This window comes from Ictidomys tridecemlineatus, chromosome 4 (genome assembly GCF_052094955.1).
Source record: "Ictidomys tridecemlineatus isolate mIctTri1 chromosome 4, mIctTri1.hap1, whole genome shotgun sequence".
NCBI classification, from domain to species: domain Eukaryota; kingdom Metazoa; phylum Chordata; class Mammalia; order Rodentia; family Sciuridae; genus Ictidomys; species Ictidomys tridecemlineatus.
The window spans coordinates 206,494,930-206,519,152 of record NC_135480.1 but is presented as its reverse complement, the minus strand read 5'-3'; the positions used below and the strand labels follow the sequence as shown (position 1 = coordinate 206,519,152).

The window sequence follows — 24,223 nt, the reverse complement described above, 5'->3', positions numbered from 1 at the left end:
GCCAGCTCAGCCCACGTCTAGCCAGCCACCTTAACATGACAAAGTGAGCAAGAAATACAAAAAGGGAGAAGACAGAACTTGTAGAGGGAAGTCTCTGTGCTCCGTGCAAAGCGGAGCCTGAGTGGGATCACGTGCTCAGAGCAGGGTTTGGTTCAAGGTTGCCCCACAGGAAATTGGGGGTAGAAAAACTCTGTTAGCCTTCTCCCCCTCCTCTGGAGTCTTTCGGTTTCTTCTTGGGGGAGTTTTGGGTTCTTTCCAGAACATTCTGCTGCAGCTACTGCTGGTGCTGTCTGGGGTGCTCCCCGTTCCTTGACCACAGGTGAAAAGGAGGTGGGGTCACGGGAGCTTGTTGGGCACCCACGGAATCAGAGGGTGGTGAGCAGATCTGGCTATTCCTGGAGGGACCTTGCTCTTCACTCCCTGTCCTATGTGGACCCCACTTCTTCTGGAAAAAAAAGAAGGTGCCCACAAGTCCTTATGTCCAAAAAAGTGCAGGCTGTTTCAGGTTTGTGGCCTTTGCAAGTCCCTGTATGGACCCTATGGCAGCACTCTGGCCTCAGCCCTGGTCTCAAGCTTCAGAAGAGCCCAAAACTCGAGAGTCCATCAGGGCAGGCCCTTCCCCAGACACCTGATGTCCACCTGCTCAGGGTGGAGCACTCTGACTTCTGTCCCCAGTACTGCAAAACTAAATAAATAAATTATGTGACAACTTACATATGGTTTTATAAAAAAAAAAAACATTATGTCAAAATAATTTCCAATTTTGTTACATTGTCACTGTCAAAATAATTTTTTCTTTAAAAACTTTTTTAAAAAATATTTATTCTTAAGTTTTAGGTGGACACAATATCTTTATTTTAAATATATGTAGTGTTGAGGATCGAACCCAGTGCCTCGTGCATGCTAGGTGAGCACTCTACCACTGAGCCACAACCCCAGCCCCATCTTTAAAAAACTTTAAAAAAAAAATTTTTTTTTTAGTTGTAGATGGACACAATATCTTTATTTATTTTTATGTGGTGCTGAGGATTGAACCCAGTGCCTTACTCGTGCGAGATTAGTGCTCAACCACTGAGCTACAACACCAGCCCCTAAAATACTTTTAGTAGCTGGGCATGGTGACGCACCTCTGTAGTCCCAGTGACTCAGGATTGCAAGTTCTAGGCCAGCCTCAGCAACTTAACAAGACGCTGTCTCAAAATTAAAAAAGGGGCTTTGGATGTAGCTCAGTGGTAAAGGATCCCTAGATTCAATCCCTAGTATCAAAAATAAATAAATGTGAAAAAAAATTTAAAAACTTTAACAGCCTTATTGGGGTATACTTGACATACAAGCTGTGCCCGTCACGGAGTGTCGTTGGAGTGTGGACATGCACAAGACCCTGGAAGACCGTCTTGTAGCCAGGGCAATGCAAGTGTTCATTGCTGCCCCAAGTCTCCTTTACCATGTTGGTTTTTGGTTTTTGGTAAGAAGAGTTATCTTTTAAAGTTCCATTCTTTTGGTAAGAAAAGTTAACATGAAATTTACCTTCTTAGCAAACTTTAGATGCACAATGTATACTCACATTGTTGTTGATTACAGGCACAACCTCACCCAGAGCCCCAGAACTTGCCCATTTTGCATAACTGAAACTTGATCCCCGTTGAGCAGCGCCCCCCCCCAATGCCCTGGCAACCACTTTCTTCTCCATGCTCCCACGTGTCCCAGCTCTTTGTGATCCTTGTCTCTGCTACCCCCCCGCCCCCACAGCTCTCCTTGGCCTTCAGACTGGGTTGACCAATGTCCCTACAATGGACAAATGTGACCTTATTTGGAAAGAAGCTCTTTGCAGGTGTATTAAGTGAAGGATCTCAGGATGAGATCATTCTGGGTTACTAAGGGGACAAGGGTCTTTGAAGAGACAGAAGACACAGAGGAGGTCAGGTGAAGGTGGAGCCCGGGGGTGCAGGGCCTTGGCCCAGGAGCCTCCCGAGGCTGAAGGAAGCAGCCCTGGAACCCTCAGAGTGGGTATAGGCCTGCCCACATCCCGGCTGTAAACTTCTGTCCTCCAAACTGTGAGAGTAAATTGTTTTAAGCTACCAAAGTTCATGGCAATTTGTTAGGAAACTTCTGGGGGGAAATGCAGCCCCCTGACAGCCCTGCACTCACTCAGCAGCCAGAGTGGGGGCTCTCCTGGAAGCCTACTCAAGCAGAAGCGGGTGGGCCCTTGGGAGGGGAAAGGGGATCCTGCAGCCATGGAATCCCCAAATCCCAAACCAAAGCCAGTCGTCTGTGGAGAGGGACAGTCAGCCCTCAGAAAGCATCCTCGGGCAGGTGCTGCTGCAAAAGTGGCCTCAGAGGCCCAGAACGGGCACCTGCAGCAACTCCTTGTCACAGCCATGCAGCGTCAGTACAGATGCGCTGGGCACCAGGCTGTGGCCTGTCTATCTCACGCCAGCCTTGGGACCTCCTGACGAGGGTGGCACCAGCCCCGGCTCCGTTTGGCAGATGGGACAACAGAGGCCCTGGAGGTCTCCGTCACATGCCCTGGGTTTCACAGACTGAACCAGGGGGCAGGACGCCAGGCCTGAGCTCTTTGGCACTAGGCTGGCCAGCCTCCTGAGGTGCTCCTTGATGGAGCCGGGGAAGCCACGGGCAGCGAGGTCACGGCTCCGTCCCTTGCGCACACTCTGCCTCTGAAAAGAGCAGCTCAGCCACACGTGAGGAGCCTCGGCACAGAGCAGGCCTGGAGCCCCGGTGTGGTCATGACCCCGGCCCCGGGGGTCCGAGGATGAAGAGCTGGAGTCAGGAATTCCTTCCGAGATGCTGCTAAATTAAGCCATCTGCGGGCTGTCTCCGCCTGGAGCTAAGAAATTGTAACGGCTCTGGCAGGAGACAGGCTTGCCGAGTGAAGCTGCTTGCTCTGAGGCTAAGGGAGGTAAATACCAGGTGATGCCACAGCCCCGGCAGGCGGTGCCCTGCCTGACGGGAAGGCGCTGGTCCTGTTGGAGCGGGAGCGTGGCACACCGAGGGACAGAGCACCTCCACCGCGCAGTGCCCTGGAGACAGAGAGAAAATGGTGGCCCATGCGAAGTCAAGATGTCCTCAAGTGCATTGCTGTTGAAAGGCTGTTAGGAAACAGCTACCAAATAGACCCTGGGTGGGGAAATGGAAGTCTGTGGGGCAGGCAAGTCCCCAGGGAGGGTGGAGGACGGGGTTGGGGCGTCCAGGCAGTGGGGACCCACCAAAGCCCCAGTGGGAGGAAGTGGGCAGATTCAGGGAACTGAAAGCGAGCGGGTGGGGGGCGGGGGGCAAGGGGAGGCAGAGAGGGGAGCAGCCTGGCTTTTTCCTGTGTGTGCTGGGGGTTGAGCCCAGGACCTCACTTCACTCATCCACGTCCCGAGCCAGGAAAGGGGCGTTTGGGGTGTGGGAGGCTGCCCTCAGTGACCGACCGCAGGCATCGCCCACTTCCTTCTCAGCGGCACTGAGCTGACTGGGTCCGGGAGGCAGGAGGCATGCCACCCGGGTCTGGATGTGGATGAATCCCATCCGCACTGGGATCCTGTGGTCTTAACTCACTGGAGATGGGGCTCAGGTGAGCACCTGCAGCCCTGGAGTTCTGTGAGGCAGAGTCTGCTCCTGCCTGCTCTGGGAGGGACCCCAGCACCTGGCTCAGGGCCCGGCATCAGAGAGGTGTTTCCACAAGGCCGATGGGTGGGCAAACGGGTGAGGGGATGTCCACCTGGCCTCAGGAGGTCAGGCGTGGCTTGTGAGGCCAGGTGGGACTTGAACGCAGCCTGGAAGGACAGGGAAGGGGTGGGTGGCTTGACGGGTCCTGGGGAGAGCGTCAGTAGAGAGAGAGGCCCACGGTGGGAGTAAAGAGGGCAGTGAGCCCGGGGGGACACTGGGCAGCTGGGCCAGACACACCAGGGAGGCTCCGTTCAGCACGGGAGCCCCACATGCCAACTTCCACTCCTCAGTCACAGTGGCCATTGCCAGGGCCTGTAGCCCAGTGTGGCCAGCAGCTGCGGTGGGCAGGGTTCTGTCCAGGGTTCTATGTTGCTCTAGGTCTAACTGAACAATCACAAGTCTCAAAAACACAAGTTTGTGTGAAAATAGAGTCACAGAAGTCACATGGATTGGAAGCAGGAGGCCGCGGGTGCCTCGTGGGACACTTCCTACGTGGGCCCCTGCAGGGGTCTCCTGAGACAGAAAGGCAGCCACAGGGTGGTGAGGGGCTGAGCCGAGGGCCACGGCCTGTCCCTCTTGCTGACAGGAAAACAGGTGGGGGAGCAGGAGGAAGCCCCGCCCGGCCCCCCACAGCTGACTCACTTGCTGGAGGCTGGCATCCCCCTCCTTCCTGATGGCCCCTCCCTGGCAGGCAGACCCCAGGAAAACACCCGGGACCTGGAGCTCACGCTGGGGGCGGGCAGCGCCCTCCTCCCCCTGCCCGAGGAAGGGGCTTGGCCAGGTGGGCAGCCCTGGGCTGCTTGCTAACAGGTGAGATGCATTTCACCTTCTCTTCCTGAAGCTCGAGGCCTCTGCTACAGGTGGGGACTTCTGGCCACAGCCGTGGTCACGGGGTCAGGCTTGTGTCTGCCAGAGACAAGGTGTGAGGGTCACACACGATGGCCGGGGGGCCCAAACCCACCGTGTGCAGGTTCACAGGCCGAGCGGCTCTCCTGCGGTGCCTGTTAGAGTCCAGGCCTCTGACCCCATCCCACGCGGGGCCAGCTGACTCCCGGTCCCCTGTCATTAGTCACGCGATGGTCCCCCAACACCAAGCCTTCCTCAGACAGGTCTGGGGACCGAGCAAGCCAAAGAAAGCCTTGGAGGGGAAATACCTAGAGTTTTTCTTTTTCTTTTTCTTTCTTTCTTTCTTTTTTTTTTTTAAGTAAGAAATAAATCTGCCAAAGAGCTTAGGGGAAAAAAAATGACAGCCACAGAGATTTTAGTTTAGTTTTTTTTAAGTGACAACTGCTCAGGTGACTGGGAGAGAAATTTTGCTGCAAAAAGATTGAGAGGCTGTCTCCTCTAATGAGAGGCACTTGGAAATTATGGATCAGTCCCAGGTCAGTAATTTCTGTCAAGTTCGGGGCAGCTGGAGGTCAGAGGCCCCAGCAGAACACAGATCCCTGCAAGGCCTCTTTGGAGAGCAGACTGGGTCCTCGGCTCTGATGTAGCAGGTTGTAGTCTAAGTAATTAATGAGGGTAACAATCTCTCCTGAGACATCTGGTCCCCGAAATTGTTATTCTGCTACTGGCTCTAATTTCTCTGTGGTCCAAAAATAGATGGAGCAAGGACACAGAGTCTGACCCTCCCTGCTGACACATGCTGTGACTTCAAAGAACATCCAAACCCAGGCTGTGAAAACAAACTTCCTGTCTCCCCACAAGGCTGAGGGTTGGCTCTAAAACCACACCTGTGCCCACCTTGGTCAGCTGTGTCAGCAGAGAGGGGAGCAACACCCTCTGATGCTGGGGCCAAAGGGGGCCCACCTTCATGTCTCAGAACAGGTGACTAAGGCTCAGGAAGGTCAAGACACCGGCCCAGGGAGGCCCAGCTACTAAACAGCAAAGCATGAACAAGAGCCAGGTCTGTGTTCACTGACTTAACTGGGGCAGAAGAAGACATGGGAATTGGTGTCTTTGAAGATGGGACTTAATTTGCTGTTTCCAGAAATCATCCCATTGCCCTTCGGTCATTCAGCAGTGTGGACGTCAGCATGCTTGGTGCAAGTGCTGCTTCAGGCGGGTGGCTAACACCAGGCAGGCTGCCCCTGGACGTCCACGCACCTGGGGGCGCACCCGCTGCAGCTCTGGCTTCTGAGTTGGACAGGCCCAGGTAATGGGGAGGCAGGAGGGATTGTGGGGAGCCGAGGGCACACCAGAACCCCCCATCATGTGCAGCCACATCACAGTGGTCAATTGTGACCCTGTTGCATCGTCCAAAGACAGGGCCTGGGTGGCCATGAGCGCTGGTGATTTTTCAAGTGACCTGACTTTTCTTGTTAACATCTCGATTAACATATAATGCATATACCATAAACCAAGATTCCAGTATATTCATCGTTTGTACGACCACAACCACAACCTAAGTTAGCAATATTTTCATCACCCCCCAAAGAAACCTCCTGCCATTGACAGTCACTCGGCTCCCCCTCCAGCAGCCCTAGTCGTCACCACTCTAGTTCCGTTTCTGTGGATTTTGGTTTTGTACATCTCATGTACACGGAGCCCAGCATCGTGGCCATCTGCCACGGGCTTCTCTCATCTAGCAAATGTTTTCAGGGTTCCTCCAGCTTGTGGCGTGGATTGGCACCGCGTTCCTTTCTATGGCCCCATACTATCTGGTTGTACGAAGTCCACATTTCTTTATCCCTCTATCGGCAGATGGTCGTGAGTCATTTCTGTTCTGTGCCATTATGAACAGGGCCGCGAGGTTCACCGTGGATGAGCTTTCCTGTGGGTGTGTTTTCCTGAGTGTGTACCTGGGAGTAGAATTGTTGGGCCGTAGGGGGCGCTTCCTGGCCTTGGGGAACTGCCAGAGTGGCTTCAAAGTGGTTGTCTGGGTTCTTATTTCCACCAGCAACTCCGGAGAGCTCCGGTTTCTGCGACCTTGCCAGCCGAGGGTACCGTGTCTTCCTTGCAGCTGTCCTTGTGTGCACAGCGCTCCCGTGGTGTTGATGGGTGTTCCCTGGTGACTGATACTGCTGAGCACCTTGTCATGTACTTATTGGCAGCTTCTTTATCATCTTTGGAATAATGTCTATTCAGATCATTTGTACCTTTTGAAATTAACTGACTTATATTTATCACTGAGTTGTAAGATAACGTATAGATCCATGAGTACGAGTTTTCTATCAGACCTAAGATCTGCAAGTCCTTTTTCCCATTCTGCAGGCTTTCTTTCTACTTTCTTCATGGTGTCATTGAGAGCATGGAAGTTTTGAACTATGGTGAAGTCCAATTTATCTGTTTTACTTTAGTGTGCTGTGTTTTATTTCCTTTTATATAAACATCTTGGGCCAGAGACAGAGTGTGGTCTGGCCTTGCTCGATGGCCACATTCTGATACAAAATGTTCCAAGGCTGAGTCTAGGCTCATGAAAAAGTATGCGGTGATTGATTAACAAGGTCTGCCATGGGCACAGGGCAGGGAGAGTGCCATGGTTTTGCTTTAAGAGATGAAAACAGCCTTCCGTGGGAGCAATGATGAATACAGATCCTGCCTCTCTCTCTAGGCAGCCTCAGGTCACCTGCACCTGGTATGGCCAGTGGGTAGGCAGCAGCCAAGGGAGAGCAGAGATTAAGGAGAGAGACGGGGAGGCCGGCAGGGGGCTGACAAAGGCACCAGCTGGGGCTCCCTGGAGCCTTGTTAGTGAGAGAGAAGCCCCAATTTGGCATGGGTGCCGGAACAGAATAAGCCCTAACAAATGCTCCCGTCGTCAATCTCAAGGGAGAGTCATATGCGCCATTTATTTTTCTTTAAATGGTTCGGCTTTTTAAAACCATTCCACCCTTGTTTGGGGTGCAGAGTCGGGAGGGGGGTCGGCTTGCCAATGGCAGCTTTAGCTGGGCCTGTAAGGAAAGTGTGGGCACCCCATGAAATCTCCGCCTAATGCCATCCTCTCTCCAATTTAGCTGGCATGCTCCTTGTGCCCAGCACCTGTCCTGGCTGGACCATGGTCCCCCAGGCTCTAGAGGTGACCAAGCTCAGGGTGTGCTGGGCTCTCTGCTGCGCCCCCACCAGGGCCCCATTCGGAGCCTCTGGATCACCATCGTCTGGGCCTTGCACCTTGACTTCTCTTTGAAACACTCATCCCAGGAAGAATGGGGCGCTGGGAGCTGCCAGCCGAGGCCAAATGAACACCAGGAGAGAAAGACCCCTTCCCAGTCCCCACTCCCGTCTCCACCCCGAGCCCCTGTCGTTGCGCACACCCCAGGATGCAAATGATACCGGCCCAGCCATCACTTGTGAAGCTTGACAGAAAATAATGAGAAACACTAAATCTTTTATAAGGTCAACACTCGCCTTAGCCGAGCAGCTGTCAAACAAGAAAAGAATTTAGCGCCGGAGCCACGAAACTTCCATCGGCTCATTAAACCCAACAGGGCCCGGGCCTGGCGTGGCGGAGGAGGCGAGGGGCCTTCCGTTTTGTGTCAGTAATTTGCGGCGGAGGAGGCAGAAGAAACAGCCGCGCCAGAGGGGCCTGGGGGGTGGCTGGGGAATCGTTAGCGCGCCAGGAGCGGCCGCGGCTCCTAATTGGAAGCATTGGGCATTATCAACGGAGGATTTGCCTCGGTTCCCTGACAGCTAGTGGGCCCAAAATGATCGCCCACTTGTCAGTGTAAAAGACCATTAAAAACAAACCATTTTGATTTAATTGGAGGCGGTGCACCATGGGGCCAGGTGAGGAGGCTCGGCAGCCCCGCTCGCCCGGGCCATGCCCCTCTCCCTCTGTGTGAGGGGCCGGGGGTGGCAGTGTGGCTTCTCCAGACTTTTCGCCTTTCAAAAACTGTCTGAGCAGAGAGTGAATGGGAGACAAGTGAGGTCCACAGCGGCAGCGGGCCTGTTGTCAATGGGGGTTGTCAGCAGACACAGTGACAAACGGGGCTGCCAGGAAGGGGGTCCCTCTCTTCTCATGCCCAGGTGAGGGGAGTCTGCTCCACTTAGTATGAAGGACGTGGACGGTCACGGTAAACGCTGATCTCCGTGGAGAGCAGGGCTTTCATTTCCTTTAAGCTCAAGTGAGAGCTGAGGAGTTAGTTAGTGAAGGAGACACATTCACGGAGACCCTTCCGAGGAGTCTCTGTGAAGGCGACAGCCCCAGCCATCTGGGTTGCCTGGTTAGTGTCCCCCATTGGGGGCCGTGGTGTGGATGGTGTATGGGCAAGAGCCCTACAGTGTCCCAGGAAGAGAAGCTGAACATCCAGATGCCAACCTCCAGTCCTGGTGGACCTCCCAAAGGGCAGTGCCGGCAAGTGTTCGGGTCCCTCTGTGCGGATCCTCCGTGTGCGAGCCAGAGAGCAGGCCCCCCAGTGCCAGGCGCTGTCGGCTCCGCATGTCAGTGGCTACTTGATAATATATATAATAAATATACGTAGTGTACCAAGTAGCCAGGCATGCATGATAATTAGCTGGGGCTGGCCAGATCTCAGGGCGGTCTACATGTCTGTATATCAGTCTCTCCCCAGTCACACAGGCCCGAGCCGCGGGAAGGCCTGCTGGGGAAGCAGGAGCACCAGCCCACCCTCAGAGACCTCCACTGCTTGTTCCCATGAAGCACTGGGATGCAGGAGACACCAGATCCCTGATGAGCTTCCTACTCCAGAGCTCCAAATTTTGCAGCTGAATTTGGATGGTGGGAAGGCCTTAATCACTTTCTCTGGAAATTCACCTGACTCTGCTTTCACAGGTGGCACACAGGTCCTCAGCTGGCGGAGTCTTTGATTTTGTGCTCGATTACAAATGGTATCCTTTGCCACACCTTTCGCACAGTGCCCCTCAGTGCCTCATCACTTATTCACGCAGGCCGCGGAGGACTCCTGAACCACTGCCCAGCAGCAGACACACTCTCGGGTGTCTGGTGTCAGCCTGTGGGGGTGGGGCGCACTGCGCTGGGGCTGGTGTCATTCTTCCCCTTTCTCTTATGGAATAATGATCAACAAGAATCTTTCTGGTATCTTTTAGGCGCGAACGGAGCCTTTCGGTGGTTGATGAGGCCGACCCCATCAGTCACAAGTGGGAACAGTACAATAAAATGTCCTCAGTGAAGCGAAAGATGTCAGTGATGTCTTCTGGACACTGTTCTGGGGAAAATGTCACAGACAGGACATCTCTACGGGTCTTGAGGGATGAATGGATGGACAGATGGATGAACAAATGGATGGACAGATGAATGGACAGATGGATGGTGGGTGAATAGACAGTTGGATGGAGGGATGGATAGATGGATAGTGGGTAGGTGAGTGGGTGGGTGGGTGAGTGGATGGGAAGATGGAACAATGGATAGATAGATGAAAGGTTGGATGCATGGAAGCCCAGATGGATAGATAGACAATTGAAAGGATGGATGGATGGATGGACAGATGGATTGATGGGTAGATGAAAGGATGGATAGATGAATAGATGGGAAGATAGATCGATGGATATATGGATAGATGGATGGATGGGTGGACAGATGGATGGATGGATGGGTAGATGAATAGATGGGAAGATAGATCGATGGATAGATGGATAGATGGATGGATGGATGGATGGATGGATGGATGGATGGGTTAGGAGTCTGGGATGAAACGACAGAACCCTTAGAAATGCATCTGAGATCCAAGCATCTGGAAGATCCTCTTGATCTGCTTTGCTCAGCTTAACCTCTAAGTGGAAGAGGTGTTTTATTTTCTTCAGTATTTGTACCCTGTCTCCTTCCAAGGGATTTGAAGGTACCCAATACATTGCACATAATGTGAAATAAGATATTCAGTAGCTACTTAAGTCAAAGATGATATGAAGCAAGTGTAGAGACCCCTCAGGTCCCTAAACCACACAGATTCTAACTGTTGCTCCTTTTTGCCACATAGGACACGGAGAAGCACATCCCATCATGACAACTTGGTCTTTTCCACAGTAGAGGGATGGCACTAGCACTTGAAGATCAGGAACACAGGTTTTTGAGTTGGACAAATGCGAATTCCAATCTTGGCCCTATCACTTTCCAGTTGTGTGACCCGGAACCTCAGTTTCCCACTAGCAAAGAGAGGCTCATCCTGCCTACCCCAAGGGTCATTTCCGAGTCCCTGACAGGTGCCTAGCATCCAGAGCAGGCTTTCAAGACCTGCTGACTGCCACTGTGTTTGCTGTTCATGATGCACACATTCAGCTAGAGCTTCGCTGCCCTCAGCAGGGAATTTCCACATCCGGTCTTATAGTAAATGATTCAGGCGGCTTTCATGCACATGTTCAAAATTTTGTTTAAAAATATGTGGAAATGCAATTCAATGGACAGATCTTCATGCCTGTGGGTAAAGGCGGAGAGTGCAGAGACTGGCCGGGGTCATGGCGTTGGATCTGCCTGCTGTGACAGCCAGGCCTGCTCCACCTTCTGACACCCAGAACTCTGCCCTGAGGTGCTGTCAAGAACCCGGCACCTATGGAGAAACAGTCTGACTTCAGGGATTTGTAGGGCAGCGATGCTATAGGGTTCCAGAGGCCAAAAGCACAACCAGGAGGTAGGAGGTAGAAAGAGGCCGACTTGGACTGAACTTAAGAAAGACGTTGCTATGGACTGAGTTGTGTCCCCCAAAATCATACATGAAAGCCCTCCCCCCACAGTGATGGCACTGGGTTGGGGCTTGGGAAGGTGGTCAGGTTCAGATGAGGTCACGAGGAGACACCAGCGGCCTCCTTTCCTCTCCCTCTCCCCCAAGTGAGGACAGTGAGGGCAGCCAGCTGCAGCCGGGAACAGGGCTCTCATCACAACCAACCCTGCAGGCACCTCGACTTTGGACTTCTGGCCTCCAGACTTTACTCGTTGCTGTTGAAGCCATGCTGCCCAAGCAGACAGAGACAGAAGTTCACTAGCGAGGGCTGAATAGCAGACAGAGCCCAAGGCCCCACGGTGCTGCACAGCCCCCCACCCCCACCCCCATAAATACTCAGACACAGCTATGAGAGTGGAGCTGACCTTGACCTAGGGAGCTGGGGAGCTGCTTGCCCAAGGCGCAGGTTTGGTGGCTATTACAGACCTGCTACATCAAGGTCCCAGGTGGGGTCCTGGAGTCTGCATTAGAGACCTGTCCTCAGAGGACGCTAGGCACAGCAAGTCTGATAACAACTCATCTCTGGGAGCAGATGCCAGGGCCTCATCCAACCCAGATCCTGCCATTGCGCCACGCTCCTCCAGCTCCGCCCAGCTGGGCAAGCGCTCTGGGTGCACCACGGCAGTCACTGCTCTGTGATGGCACCGACCTGCAGATGCTGACACAGAGGCAGCCATGAGGTAGGCTGGGACCTGGAGCCTGTCCGTGTGGCTTCTGAGCCCAGAGACTCAGCCCCTACCCGCTCGGTCTACCTCCCACTTTTAACACGGGAGTGTGAATGGGATGGGATCTATGACTCCTTTCCTCTCTAGCCATGGAGCCAAACTGCAATTTAAAAGGTGCTGGGTTTTTTCATCAAGGCCTGACACTTCCAGGGCAGGGGAAGTGTGAGGTTTATTGCAAGGGCTTAAGTCAGCCTGAGCAGGGCTGCCTTGAAGCTCGGGCACTACGCTCGGGATGCCCATCAACGCCTCCCTCCTGACCACCCTCACTTTCCTTCCTGGGGCCTGCAGTTAACCCCACTGGTCTCAGTTGGACATTCTTAGCATTTATCGGCTCTTCCAGGGCCTAAGTCCTGAAGCAGCCAGCCAGAGTCCACATCCCCGACTGGCCCCTTGCTAGCCTTCACCTTGACGTGCTGTAAGCCAGGGAGCTTGGGCTTCCTGCCTCTGAGATGGGGCTATCCATTCCTGACACACAGGTTCCTGAGAGTATTGATGTGCAATGGGACAATTCACAAAGTGTCCAGGCTGGAGGACTCTGGATGGGCAGGCTGCTGGGGTCACTGTCCTTGCAGCCCTCTGGGACCTCTGATCTTACAGTGACTTCCTCCCTCCACCCTCCCAGCCATGGGGCTTTGGTCAAACTACTTGTGCGCTATTGGAGACATCACTGCCCAGGACTTCTTTGAACAGAGGAAAGGGAGAGGCCAGAGAGCCCCTGCCATGTCTTCTTTCCTCCCCAGGGGATGTTCTCCGGGCAGGGCCGTGCCCCTCCAGGGAGCCCAGAACGTCCCACGGCATCTCCATTCATTTCACCTGCACCTTCCTGAGCCCCGGTTTATCCCAGCAGGTCTCAGAGTGATGCTCCTCTGGGAGGACCTGCTGCTGGCCGTGGGTGAGGTAGCCTTAGTCCCACCGCACCAGCTGAGCTGGTGCAGGGGGACAGGCTGGCGGGCCGGGACACCAGGAAACAAGAGGGAGTCAAGGAAGACGTGGAGGACCTTGCTCCCGAGGGGACAGGCACAGGACCAAACTCCTCCGTGAGCCAGTGGCTTATTCTCTTAGGAATGAGCTGGAAGAAGAAGTTGGGGGCCCCCAAAGTCTCCTCCATTCCCAAAATTCCCCACGAGACTCTCACTCTCTCTAGAGACTAGAGGTGTGTACCTCATTCTAAAGTAAGCTCTCCTGGTGGAGGAGAAGAGCTTTCTGGATGGAGCTAAAAGCCCTTGGGGGCCAGCAGGATTTAGGACTGGGCCCCAGGCTGCAGGACTGGGCCTGCATATGTGCCAGCCTTGGCCCTCCCTCTGCCGCCAGCCTCTGGCTCCACCTGACACCCCAGGACTTCTCCACTGCTCAGGGACCTTGGCCACTGTCCCCCAGCGCCCCTCCTGCACACCTTCAATCCTCTTTCCCCCACCCTAGACCTTCAGCTCTGGTCATTTGTGAGTTGCCAGTATTTGACAGCAATGTCACTTCCTGAGCAGGTGCCAAAATATTGGGTACCTCCTAGGTGCCAGGTTATGTAAAACCAACGGAGCCCCCACCTCTGTCCCTGGGCGATCAGCTCTTCTGCATGGTGTCAGTTTATAATAGGGGTGTCTGTGTTTAGGGAGGAATGTCAGCTGCGGCGGGGCCTCTGAGTCACTCTTCCCGTCCCTGCGTGTGACATGCCCCACTCCTGCGCTTGGCACCCTGCATGGCAACCTTGGATGATTCTTATTCCAATGCATCAGAGCGACAGGAATCTTAAAATACCACTAGTGTGGGGCCTGGGGAGGGGCAGCAGACCCGGCATCGGCCCTTCCTGGGTCTGGGGAGTGGGACTTTGGGATTGGGCACACCTTGGCGAGGGCAGCCCATCCTATGTACAGGAAGCAAGGCCGATGGCGAGGCGGAGGTGGTGGGTGGACAGGGCAGGAGCCCGCTCCAGGTTTAACAGAGAGTTAACTTTCTAGCCAGCCATGATTTGTAAGAGAGCTTAAAGGTGGCAGAGAAAATCCTTCTCTTAGATTCAGCAGCTTTCACTAATCAGCTGGGTCTCTGGGTGTCGGTGCTTGGCTGACTGCTGGTAATTTTTTTCCTCCATCTCCTGCTCCTGTTAGGGAGCCTGGGGCCCAGGAGACCCCAGGCAGGGTTAGTCTTCCACAAAGAGAAGAGCCCGATCCCAGCATCCAGAGCACAAGAGCCTGTAAATCAAACTGTTAGCTTAATAGCGTGGACCATTATTCTAGAGCAGTGGGGCTGAAACCAAAAGCCAAATGGAAATGCCGTCAATTTGTTCATACTTTGGTGGCTGAACGACTATGTAATGTGGGGATCGGCCAGCAGCCACGGGAGGGGCGGAGTGCGCGGTGCAGGGGAGGCCGCCAGGTGCGTGGGCAACCGTCTTCCGGGGAAAGCGAGTCTCCAGCGATAGCATGGACTTGGCCACGCAGAGAGCCTCGGGAAGCCAGAAGTCTCCACTCCTGGGGACACGCTGGCCATAGGCTTTTGTGTCTGATGGAAAGTGAATATGAGAATCCAGCCTCTGCCAGCGGCGACAGAAAACAGGGTTCCAAGGAGGCGTGACCATGGGGAAACACCTGGGAAGAATTTGGAGTCTTCATCCGCAAAAAACATTTTAAAAAAAATAGCCTGACTAGTTTTATGCAAGTGACTTGTCCTTGGTTCAAAATTCAAAGCCTGCAGAACACAGCATCAGAGAAAGAAACCACCTCACCCCCTCACCACAGCTACCATGTGGGGGACTCTCCTTCTGGACGTCGTGGTGCTGTGCAGACACAGGGTCATACGGGTGTCCTGTCCAGGGGGGCCGTGCCCAGGTTCTTTCCCCTGGGAATATTTAGTCAAGTGTCAATCGGTGCAGGTCAGAGCCTGGATTCCTGGGGCTGTGTATGGTCCACTGTCTGTCTCTCAAGGGCACCCAAGCCATCTCTTCCTGGCCACCATCCAGCCTTGGAGAGCACTCACCCCTTGGCTTTGGGTAGAAGGAGAAACCAACTACTTTTCATGGCTTATTATTAGGTGGCCAGAGACCACGGCCAAGAGCAAAAGGGACAATGGCAGTAACCACACCACTCCACGGGCCAAAGGAGAGAGCCCGACCACATCCAGAGGTCAGGGCTACCATCACGGGAGCAGACCCACACCCAAACTAGGGCGGCCAGCCAAGGTTGTGTGTCTCGATCATTTCAGGCTGTACACTGTGCACCTGGGGCTGAGGCTGCTTCAGACGTCCCTGTCCATCCGTCCACCTGTGCAGCTGCTGTCCATCCATGCCAGCACCCCACTGCAGCAGTGATGGTCTTTGTCTGGTTCGTAGGTCACCCTGTCATCAGTGTCAAGAGCAGGGTGGCACCAACGGTGCTCAAGGAAGAGAGCTCTGAGTGAGGGTGGGAGGGAGCGAGCTGTCTCCCCCACGGTCCTCACTGCCAATCAGCTGCTCCTGACTGGCAGCTCAGCATGGGCCAGGTGCTCTGCTAAATGCTGAACACACATGCGCTCTCAGATCCTCCCAGCACCCCTGCCAGGGGAGCATCATGAGCTCCTTTTATGGAAGAGGAAGAGAGTTTAGCTAAAGCCACCCGCCAGGCCGTGGCAGGGTCACGTTTGACCTGGCCTGGCCGCACTCCCATACACAGTCCCCTGCTCCCCTCCCGCCTCCCCCTGCCACAGCTCTGCCCTGTGGCCCCAGCACACCCTGCCAAAGGTGTGAGAGCCTCCTCCACTCAGTCGTGGGAGATGATGGACTCACGGCCGTACCCCAGCTGGGGACCCGGGGGAGGGTGAGAGCGGTTCCCCTGGTGGTGCAGCCTGGGCCTGGGGTCTGCTCCTCGCCCAGCTTGGAACCCAGGGTCGTGGTTTAGAGGCTCTTCAAGGAACCCCCCTCCCTCCCACCTTTAGATGTGGAGGTTGAGGCTCCATGACCCAGGCCCCTCAGCACGGTGTGAATGTCCTGGCCGGGAGGCCCACCAGCTGCCACCAACCACCCCCCGGGGCGCCACCATGCTGTGGCAATTGCTGGTCACAGGGACCAGAGCGGGCAGCCCTGCCTGCCTGAGACGCTGCAGGGCCCACGGAGCAGCCACACAGAGGACGTGTCCCTCCCCTCCTCGGCCCCTCTCCTCTCTCACCCTAAGTGGCCTGTGCAGTGCAGGATGGGGGTCCCCCGGCCCCTCTTGCAGCAGCCCCTCGTGGCCAGCTGAGGGAGCAGAGAGCAGCCTGGGCCATGCAGTGACCCGGCCCTGGGCGGCCGCCGCCCGGCCTGCTGCTTTTCCGTGTGAAAGGTGTTTAATTATTTCTGACAGAGTTCAGCCTCGACATCTGTTTGGGAGTGGGAGAGTCCATTTAGGTCATCCATCACCCTGACAGGTTCAACTTTTTTGGAAGCGCTGTTTCCCTTCATAATGGGGCCAGTGGGGGCGGCGCATCAGCAGCCCCGAGACCCAGACAAAGGCCCCAGAGTCCGGGTGTGACGCAGGCCGGCGGCCCCCACCTGACTGCTGAGCGGGCCTTCGGTCCAGACCAGGCGTGGTGGGAGGGCAGGGGGCAGCTGGGGAGGGTACGTCAGACCCCAGGGAGGCCTGAATGTCCTCGGTCATCCATTCACCTGTCCACTCGTTTGTTCATTCCACAGACCAAGTCCTTAGTGCCAGGCACCCTGCTGGGCTCTGGGGACACGATGCGGGGGGGGGGACCCAAAGGTGGTTCTTCTGGGCTAACGTTTTGCTGGGGAAGATGAAAACATCACCCAGTTAATTAATTAGTTGCAAAGTTGTTAAGTGCCACCGTGGGAAGAAAGGCGTCCCGGGGGTGGAGAGAGAGAGACTGCTGGGCAGGGTGCAGTTGAAGGGCAGTCTCAGGAGGCCCAGGGTTAGGCAGCCCTGGACTGGACCCTGACACAGGTGAGCCTATTTCCACGCCAGTGGGTTGGGGACAGGAAGGCTGTGGGTCAACATGTCAGCACCCAGTAATTACCTCCCCGACAGGGAGGGACTGCCTGTGACGTCCCACAGCAGCAGCACTCTGAGGGTCGGGGTCTCTGTTGGGCTGACCCCTGGGCACCACCCCACTCTGAGAGTCTTGCTCAAGCCCCCGATTCCTGCAGCCTCAGGCTCCGGGCTGATGGAGGGGGTGTCTGCGGCATTAGCAGGCAGAGTCCCACGAACATCCTCAGGAAGGAGGAAGAGCACGCACATAAAGCGGGGGCTGCATGTTACGTCTCATCGGTTCTGTGGCACAGTGGGGAGACTTGGATTCCAGGGTGAGGAGGGCACTGTGCTGCAGGGCGCGAGGCTTGTTCCAAGGAGGAAATGATGTCGTCCTCAAAAATGGCCTCTCGCGATGCCTGGCACCGGGCAAAAGTCACCCCTCCAGGCTGGGCCGTGTGTTAGAGCAGCTTTCTACAGCCACCCAGAGGCTTGATCCTGAGACACCCCCGCTGCTGACCACAGGAGCATTTGTTTCCTGCGCATGAAGCCCCTGCCTGGGCCTGCGGGGCCTGGGCACAGGAGACAGCACCCCCGTGTGGAGTTCTCCATGGTACCTGGGCGGCTGGCCTTTTCCAAGCAGGGGAGGAGGGGGAGGGGGGGGGAGACCTCCTGCATCATCCCGTGTCCATAGTGCTGGACTCTAATCAGAGGGGCCTAGAGGGGCCAGGAGTCCATGCTGTCGAGCAGAGCCTCTCGTGCCTGTGGATCCACTGGGGCAATGTCCCCAGACACCTGCATCCCCACAGACACAGGGAACAGCAGAGAGGAAAGGCAAAGGACGGCCCTGGAGAGCAGAGGACTTGTTTTAAAGCTGGGACAGGAGAGAGAGAGAGAAATGAGAGGCAGGTGCACCGTGGAGGCCGCGGCGGGAGGTGCTCCTGGGAGTGGCGCAGCCGTGACTCCTGCCACGTCCAGAACAGCACCTAGTCATGTTCTTTCCTTGACGTTTGCTGTGAGCGTGGGGCAGCCTGGGCTGACGGGCGGCAGGGCACATGGTCACTGACATATGCAGATGGAGGCCACATTAAGGGGGACAAAGCAGGTTTCCCGGCGGAACTCAGCAGCTTGCTGGCGCGTGCATCAGGCTCAGGAAGCCCGCCACCCTCACGTCAGAACCGAAGTTACTGGGCCGCCAGCGGGCCAGCCAGGAGCACCGCCGCCGCGCACAGCTGTCTTCCTGGGGCCAGGCCAGTCCCTGGTGGCCTCCAGAGAGCCTCTCTCTGCCCACATTGAGCCTACACAGCCCCCTCCGTCCCGAAGCCACTGTTCCCCATTTGCATTTCCCTAGGTCTGCGGTGCCCCTGGCCCTCACACTGTTCCCCTGCTGAAGGCTGCTGAACAGGAGCCCTGTCTGGGAGCCACAGGGCCACAGGGCCACGTGAACACGGGTTCAGTTCTGAGGCCAGAGCTCACCGCCTCCCTGGACCCTTGACCAAGTCCATCTGGCCCGTGTGCACTTGCTCCCCTCCACACGGGAGGTCCAGCACTGGAGGGCAAGAAGCTGGGTCCTGGGCAGAGGACATGGAGCATCAGCAGTCCCATCCCTGGAGGCTTGGCCCTGACAGCATCTGCCCCGGGCAGGCAGACACCCAGGCTCTGCACCGAGAAGCCTGCCATCAGCCCAAGGCCCTGCCACTTCTCCAAATCCACCATGTTTCCTGTCTGCAAAGCAGGCCTGATGGCAGAGACTTCCCTGGACAGGGCACGTGAGGGGTCTGAGCTAAGAGCATCTCCGAGCCTGGTGCTCAGGAAGTGCTCAAAGGACATCAGTCCTTGCAATTGCCATCGATAAGCCAATCGATGGTGAGAGGCCTGCAGAGCTCCTAGACCACAGGTGGAGACAGCAATGGGGTGAAGCGACTGGCAGCCAGCCCTGTGTGCAGGAAGGGGCGGGCGAAGGGGACACTGACCTTCTGGAAGTGGGGCATGTGCCAGAGGGCATCCAGCTTCACGGGCGGCTTGTATTTCCTCAGGTGATTGCTCCGGGTCTCATACAGCTTCCCCAGGATCACCTGCAGCCGGGGAGGTGCACAGGTGAGAAGCCTGGGCAAGGACAGGGCATGTGAGGGCAGAGCCTGGGGTTCTTTGTGGGCCACTTCCTCCTGGCCCTGGCCCTTCTCCAACTCACAGCATTGCCCCGCTGGCCCTGCCCTGGCTGCAGCTCAGCTGGCCCCGGGGAGGGACCGCAGGATGCCCTGGGCATGTCCTTCTGCTTGGCCCTGCAACACTGGAGGTTGTGGCGGTAGGTGGCTGGGAGGTGGGGTGGGTCCCATCCTCCTTGAAGCTGCCCAGTCCTTCCACAGGCTCCGTGGGTTACGCGACTTACCCAGCCATGCAACTTCCAGCGGTGGGAGAAGGACTGGCCTGGCCACCTGACTCCAGCACCAGCCCTGCCTTCCCCACGGCCCACCACTCTTTCCCCGCCTTCAATGTGGCTCCCGGGGAGGACCTGGTCGAGCCTTCTCGGCCTGGAGCTGAGCTTGCAGTAGTATGTCTGGGACGGTTGGCTGCTCCAGAAACCGAGCCGCAGACCGCCACTTCCCTGCTGCCAAGAGCTGTTCACGCTGTTTCTCAGGCGCAGGCACGAACCCTGGGGCCTGGCTAAAGTGACATTGAGAGCCTGGCAGCACCGAAAGCCTCCAGCGAGCAGGACCTGAGGAACCAGGAGCTGAGGAACCAGGACCTTAGAAGGGAGGGAGTGGCCAGCAGCTGCGACCTAGACTGTAAGTGTCCAGGAGTTCCACCTGGTCAGGTGTTCCGGGTGTGGATGTGCCACCAAGATGTGCGGTTGCTCTTGGCCTCGATTTGCACCCATCCCGGGACTGCCACAGGCTCTGAGCTGCACTCGGTGGGGAGACGACAGGAGCCGCAGTGGTCAGTCTCCAACAAGCCTGTTCCTTCTGGCAATCACCAGGTCCATGACACTGGCTTCTATGCACACTGGGCCGTGGCCCTTGCGGGTGTCACTTGTTCCATGCAGAGCTGGGCTTTCCATGTTGCTCACACAGCTTGGGGCCTGGATGGCCCTTGCTCAGGTATCCGTGGGTCCGTGACTCTGTAAACACCCTAATGCTGCTGTGCTTTCATAGACTTAAAAAGGAAAACAAAACACCCACTGCAAGCTGTAGAAGTTGCAGGCCCCACACGATCTGGAGCAGGCCAGGTGTTACCAGGGTGTTTCATCTCCTGAAAGCCTACATCTTCTGAGGGCGGAACACACTGAACTCCAGCCTCTCCAACAGTGAATCCCACTGTGGCATCCAGAAGGTGCCATCGACAAATAAAAACAGAACCAAATTTAACTGAAGTTACCACCACCCAGCAAACCTCATTTCTTGATTTCTGTTGCTAATCAACTCTATTGATTCTATTGAGTGTATGGGGGTAACTTGTCAGCCCTGCAGGGCAGTTGTTCTCCCTGCCTTCTAGAACAGTTTTAAAATGCTGAGCTAAAGCAGAGGACGCCCACTTAGCAAACAGGGGTCCTGTGGGATCTGCTGAGGGGCTTTTGGCAGAGTGGCCGGCCCGATATGACTGCTCACTAAAGGTAGCTGTTCAGGAGCTTTGTTTGGGTGTTTGCTGTCCAAAATCCACAGCACCCTCACCAGCAGCCAGTCTCAAGGCTGAGACAGGTTTCCCTGGATGTGGGAGATGAGGCCTCGAGGACCAGCCACCTCAAGCCCAGTACGTTGTCAACCACCCCCCAGATAGCGGCCTCCGGGCCTGGCGGGTTCACGGCCATGGTGAGACAACCAGCCGCCAGAGGAGCTTGGAGTCGGGAGGGCACTTGAGGTGGGCTTAGCAGGTGTTTCTGGAGCACCTGCTGCGTGCTAAGGGGTGGGGCTTAGGACACAGCACTCCCCAAACATTCCACGTCTATGTCTTGGAAACAGAAGAGGGTCTGCCGTCTGACCCCACTCTCCTCCGGCATCCCTCTTCCTGGAGCAGGTCAATCCAAGGAGGGGCTTCCCTGCTCCTGCCCCAGGCCCCGAGACCCTCACTGGAGAGGCGCCTCCCTCCCACCTCTGGGAGTGTGAGCACACAGGCCTGGCTGCCCCGGCCCCCGTTCTTACCATCCCTCTACGCCCTGTCCACTCCTGTCCACACGACTGTCCACCTCCACAGTGTGAAACGCGGCGTTAACTGTTTCTTGTCTGCGTTTCCCAGTGGAAGCTCCGGCATTAGGTGCTACTTCATTTTGGACACTTTTCCCTTGTTAATCTGCCTTTAGTTACAGGAGCCTCGACCTTGACCCAAGGATGGCCAGGAGGATCCCACTTAGGCTCAGCGCAGCGGGCCCTCATGCACTCTGGCTCCTTTGTGTGCCCGGTGTGGAAACTCAGGCCTCGCGGAAGTGGTGGTTCACTCCAAGTCCCGCGCCGGGAGCTGAGTTGTGGCGTCACCCTCATTAGCTGCTCAAGGGCCTCGGTTTTCACAGGAGGGGTGCTGGCTACAAGGTGGGCCTGCAGAGGCTCCAGTTTCTGTGTCTTTGCCCACATTCTGAGTGCAGTGAAATAGTTGCTAATTAAAACGCGCGGCACTCATAGGGGCTGTAAAGCAGTTTGTAACGGTAATGCTCCCTCTGAAACCAGCCGTTACCATCCCACGTTGACTCTTTGTTCAGCCATTAACAATAAACCAGCCATGGGTTGCTTTTCAAACACCATTAAGCTTACAAGGCCGAGCTCTGTAATGAGTGCCGGGCTGCGGAGAAGAGCCACAGAGGACTTGTGCCCATCCTGAGGGTCACAGGATCCCTGGGGGGACCCTTCTAATTCTCAAGTTTGGCCCTAGAAGGTAGGCAGTAGCTCTGATCCCTGAGTGTCCCCCTAATCTGCAGGCGGGGACCTCACCTTCAAGGAAAGTCACACCCTGGGGACAGACACACCTCTCTCTGAGCCTCAGTTTCCCCCTGAGGTCACAGGATACCTACCTGATGAGGTCCGTGGAGAACCAAGTGCAGGGACTCGGGGTCCCTCTGCCGAGCTAGCAGCCCCACGGGTGTTGGCGGTGAGACCCCAGAGGAGCTGTGTTCTTCATGAAACCCACAAAGCCCAGCGATTCTGCTTTGGCCACCATTGGTCTGGATCTACTGCAGAGGAGGCATCTGTGTTCTCCAGAAGTTGGAATTTTGGGATCTTTAAAGGAACAAGGTCTAATTTCTGAGTATTTTCAAATGTGTAGGACACCACGAGTTAACCACCTCAATGCTTTTCATGGTGAAATCTCACTGAGCTGACTTCCTGCCGGTTGCTAACAGCTCCTGTCAGTAGCAGTCAGTGGTGTTTTTATGTGGGGACCTCGGCTCCAACTTCCTTTGCAGGCCCGGGAAATGGGGTCAGGACAGCCCCCCCAGGCTCCTGGGAAGTGGGCAGGTGAGGTGCTTGGTGTGGGGCACACGGAGGCCTCGGCATGGCCTGTTCCTTAAATTGTAACAAAATTCCTCACGTTTAATTCCTGCGTTCTTTTTCTGGGTGCTCAACCACTGAGCCATGTCCCCAGCCCTTTTTATTTTTCATTTGGAGACAGGGTCTTGCTGAGTTGCTTAGGACCTTCCTAAATTGCTGAAGCTGGCTTTGAACTCACGATCCTCCTGCCTGGGCCTCCTGAGCCGCTGGGATCACAGGTGTGTGCCATCATCATGCCTGGCAATAACTGTGTTCTTTGAAGCACCTTCTGAAGTGCACTTCTTTTTCTACTTTGTCTGCCTATATTTACGGGTAGCCCAGGGTGCACTTCTGCCTAGGCCGGCTGGATTAAGTTCCACCTGACTTTTCGGAGGTGTGAAGTGGTGCGGGAGTTTGGTAGAAAGGGTCCTCCCGTGGGAGTCGGGACAGCTCGTTTCTCACCCCAGTTCAGAGGTGCACAGGGCCAGGGCACTAGCGTCCTGGCCTGTGTCTTACACCCCAGGATGACATGCAAGGTGAACTGGATGATCATCCAGAGCCGGTCCAGAGCCGAATCTGTGCGGCAGGACACCATCTGACCCCCATGCCCCGCCCACCCTCCACCACCAACCCACAGCGCCAGCCACAGCCAGACCCTCCTCCCCTCCCCGACAGTCCGCCCAGGAGTGAGGCTGTGTTACCTTTTGCTTTTTCTCCAGTTTAATGGCTTTCTGGGTGGCCTTTTGCTCCTGCACCCACAGCTGCTGGTACTGGTGCTGCAGCAGATCAAAGAAGGGTGTAGAAGGCCTAGGGGGGAAGTCCAGACAGGGACTGAGCCTGGGAAGAGGCCCCACCCTCTCCCCCCATCACACTGGGCCTCACTGTCACTGTCACAGGCTGCAGAGCAAAGGGGTCCTCAGGCTGCACGGGGCCTCTCGGTAGTTGACATCCCTGAGGATTTGCCAGGAAGGCCCTGGCCAAGCCTCTCCTCCACCAGCCCTAGGCAGGCCTCTCTAGAGCCCCCTTCCTCTAGGCCTGCTCAGGCCAGTCGAGTTCTGGAACCCTGCTGAGTTGTCCCTCCACCCTGACCATCTGATTTCTGTGGAGAGCTGATGAAGTTCCTCACCCCACCTGACGTCTGGCCTCCACCTCCGTGTCCAGGGACCCTGAGACCTCCCCTTGATGTCTCCTTTCCTCATTCTCACCCACTGACCCTCCTCACTGGCAGTCTGCCACCTGCGCTGTATTTGGAGTGGAGCTCAGTTCTGCCCAGGAATCTCCCCTCTGCACCAAGCACTGGATCAAACCCGCCTTCACCACTCTTGGCCGGTGTCTGGCTCTGATTTTCTTGGACTGATTTCCAGCCGGGAAGCACTGGTCCTGTGCTGAGCATTTTGTGTGGCCCCTTCCCAACACTGCAACACACTTGTGCCCATCCTGGGGACAAAGGGGAGGGTGAGGTCCCAGAACACAGGGGGTGGTACTGCAAGTCGCCTGCCCAGCTGCCAGGCTTGGTGGCCACAGGCTTCATGTCCTCAGGGGGGAAACTAAGTGCCAATCTCTACGCAGATGGAGAGACTGAACCCACAACCAGAATCCCACCCTCACTCCGAAGCAACCTGCCCAGGAAGCAAGGCCATCTCCTACAGTGACCAACCCGGGGACCAGCCGGTCACCTCCAGCAGCCCCCCGGGGAGCCAGCTGTGGTGCTGTAGGAGGTGAGCCTGCTCTGTGCAACGGAAGTGCTAACAGTAACCCCCACCCATCACCCCACGTGCCAGGACCTGACTACCAACCGCCAGCTTCCCTGGTCTCGTCCCCGCTTT

At 56.0% G+C, this 24,223-nt stretch overlaps 1 protein-coding gene across 1 annotated transcript in view; it reads right to left on the bottom strand.

The window, feature by feature from the left end:
- Cfap77 (cilia and flagella associated protein 77) overlaps positions 1-24,223 on the bottom strand; it is a 116,753-nt gene that overhangs the window by 2,088 nt on the left and 90,442 nt on the right. Inside the window, exons 4-5 of the mRNA XM_005321105.4 lie at positions 23,099-23,204; positions 18,921-19,022 (exon numbers count right to left, since the gene is read on the bottom strand). Coding sequence (XP_005321162.2) covers positions 18,921-19,022; positions 23,099-23,204 — 208 coding nt within the window. The remainder of the gene's footprint in view (positions 1-18,920; positions 19,023-23,098; positions 23,205-24,223) is intronic.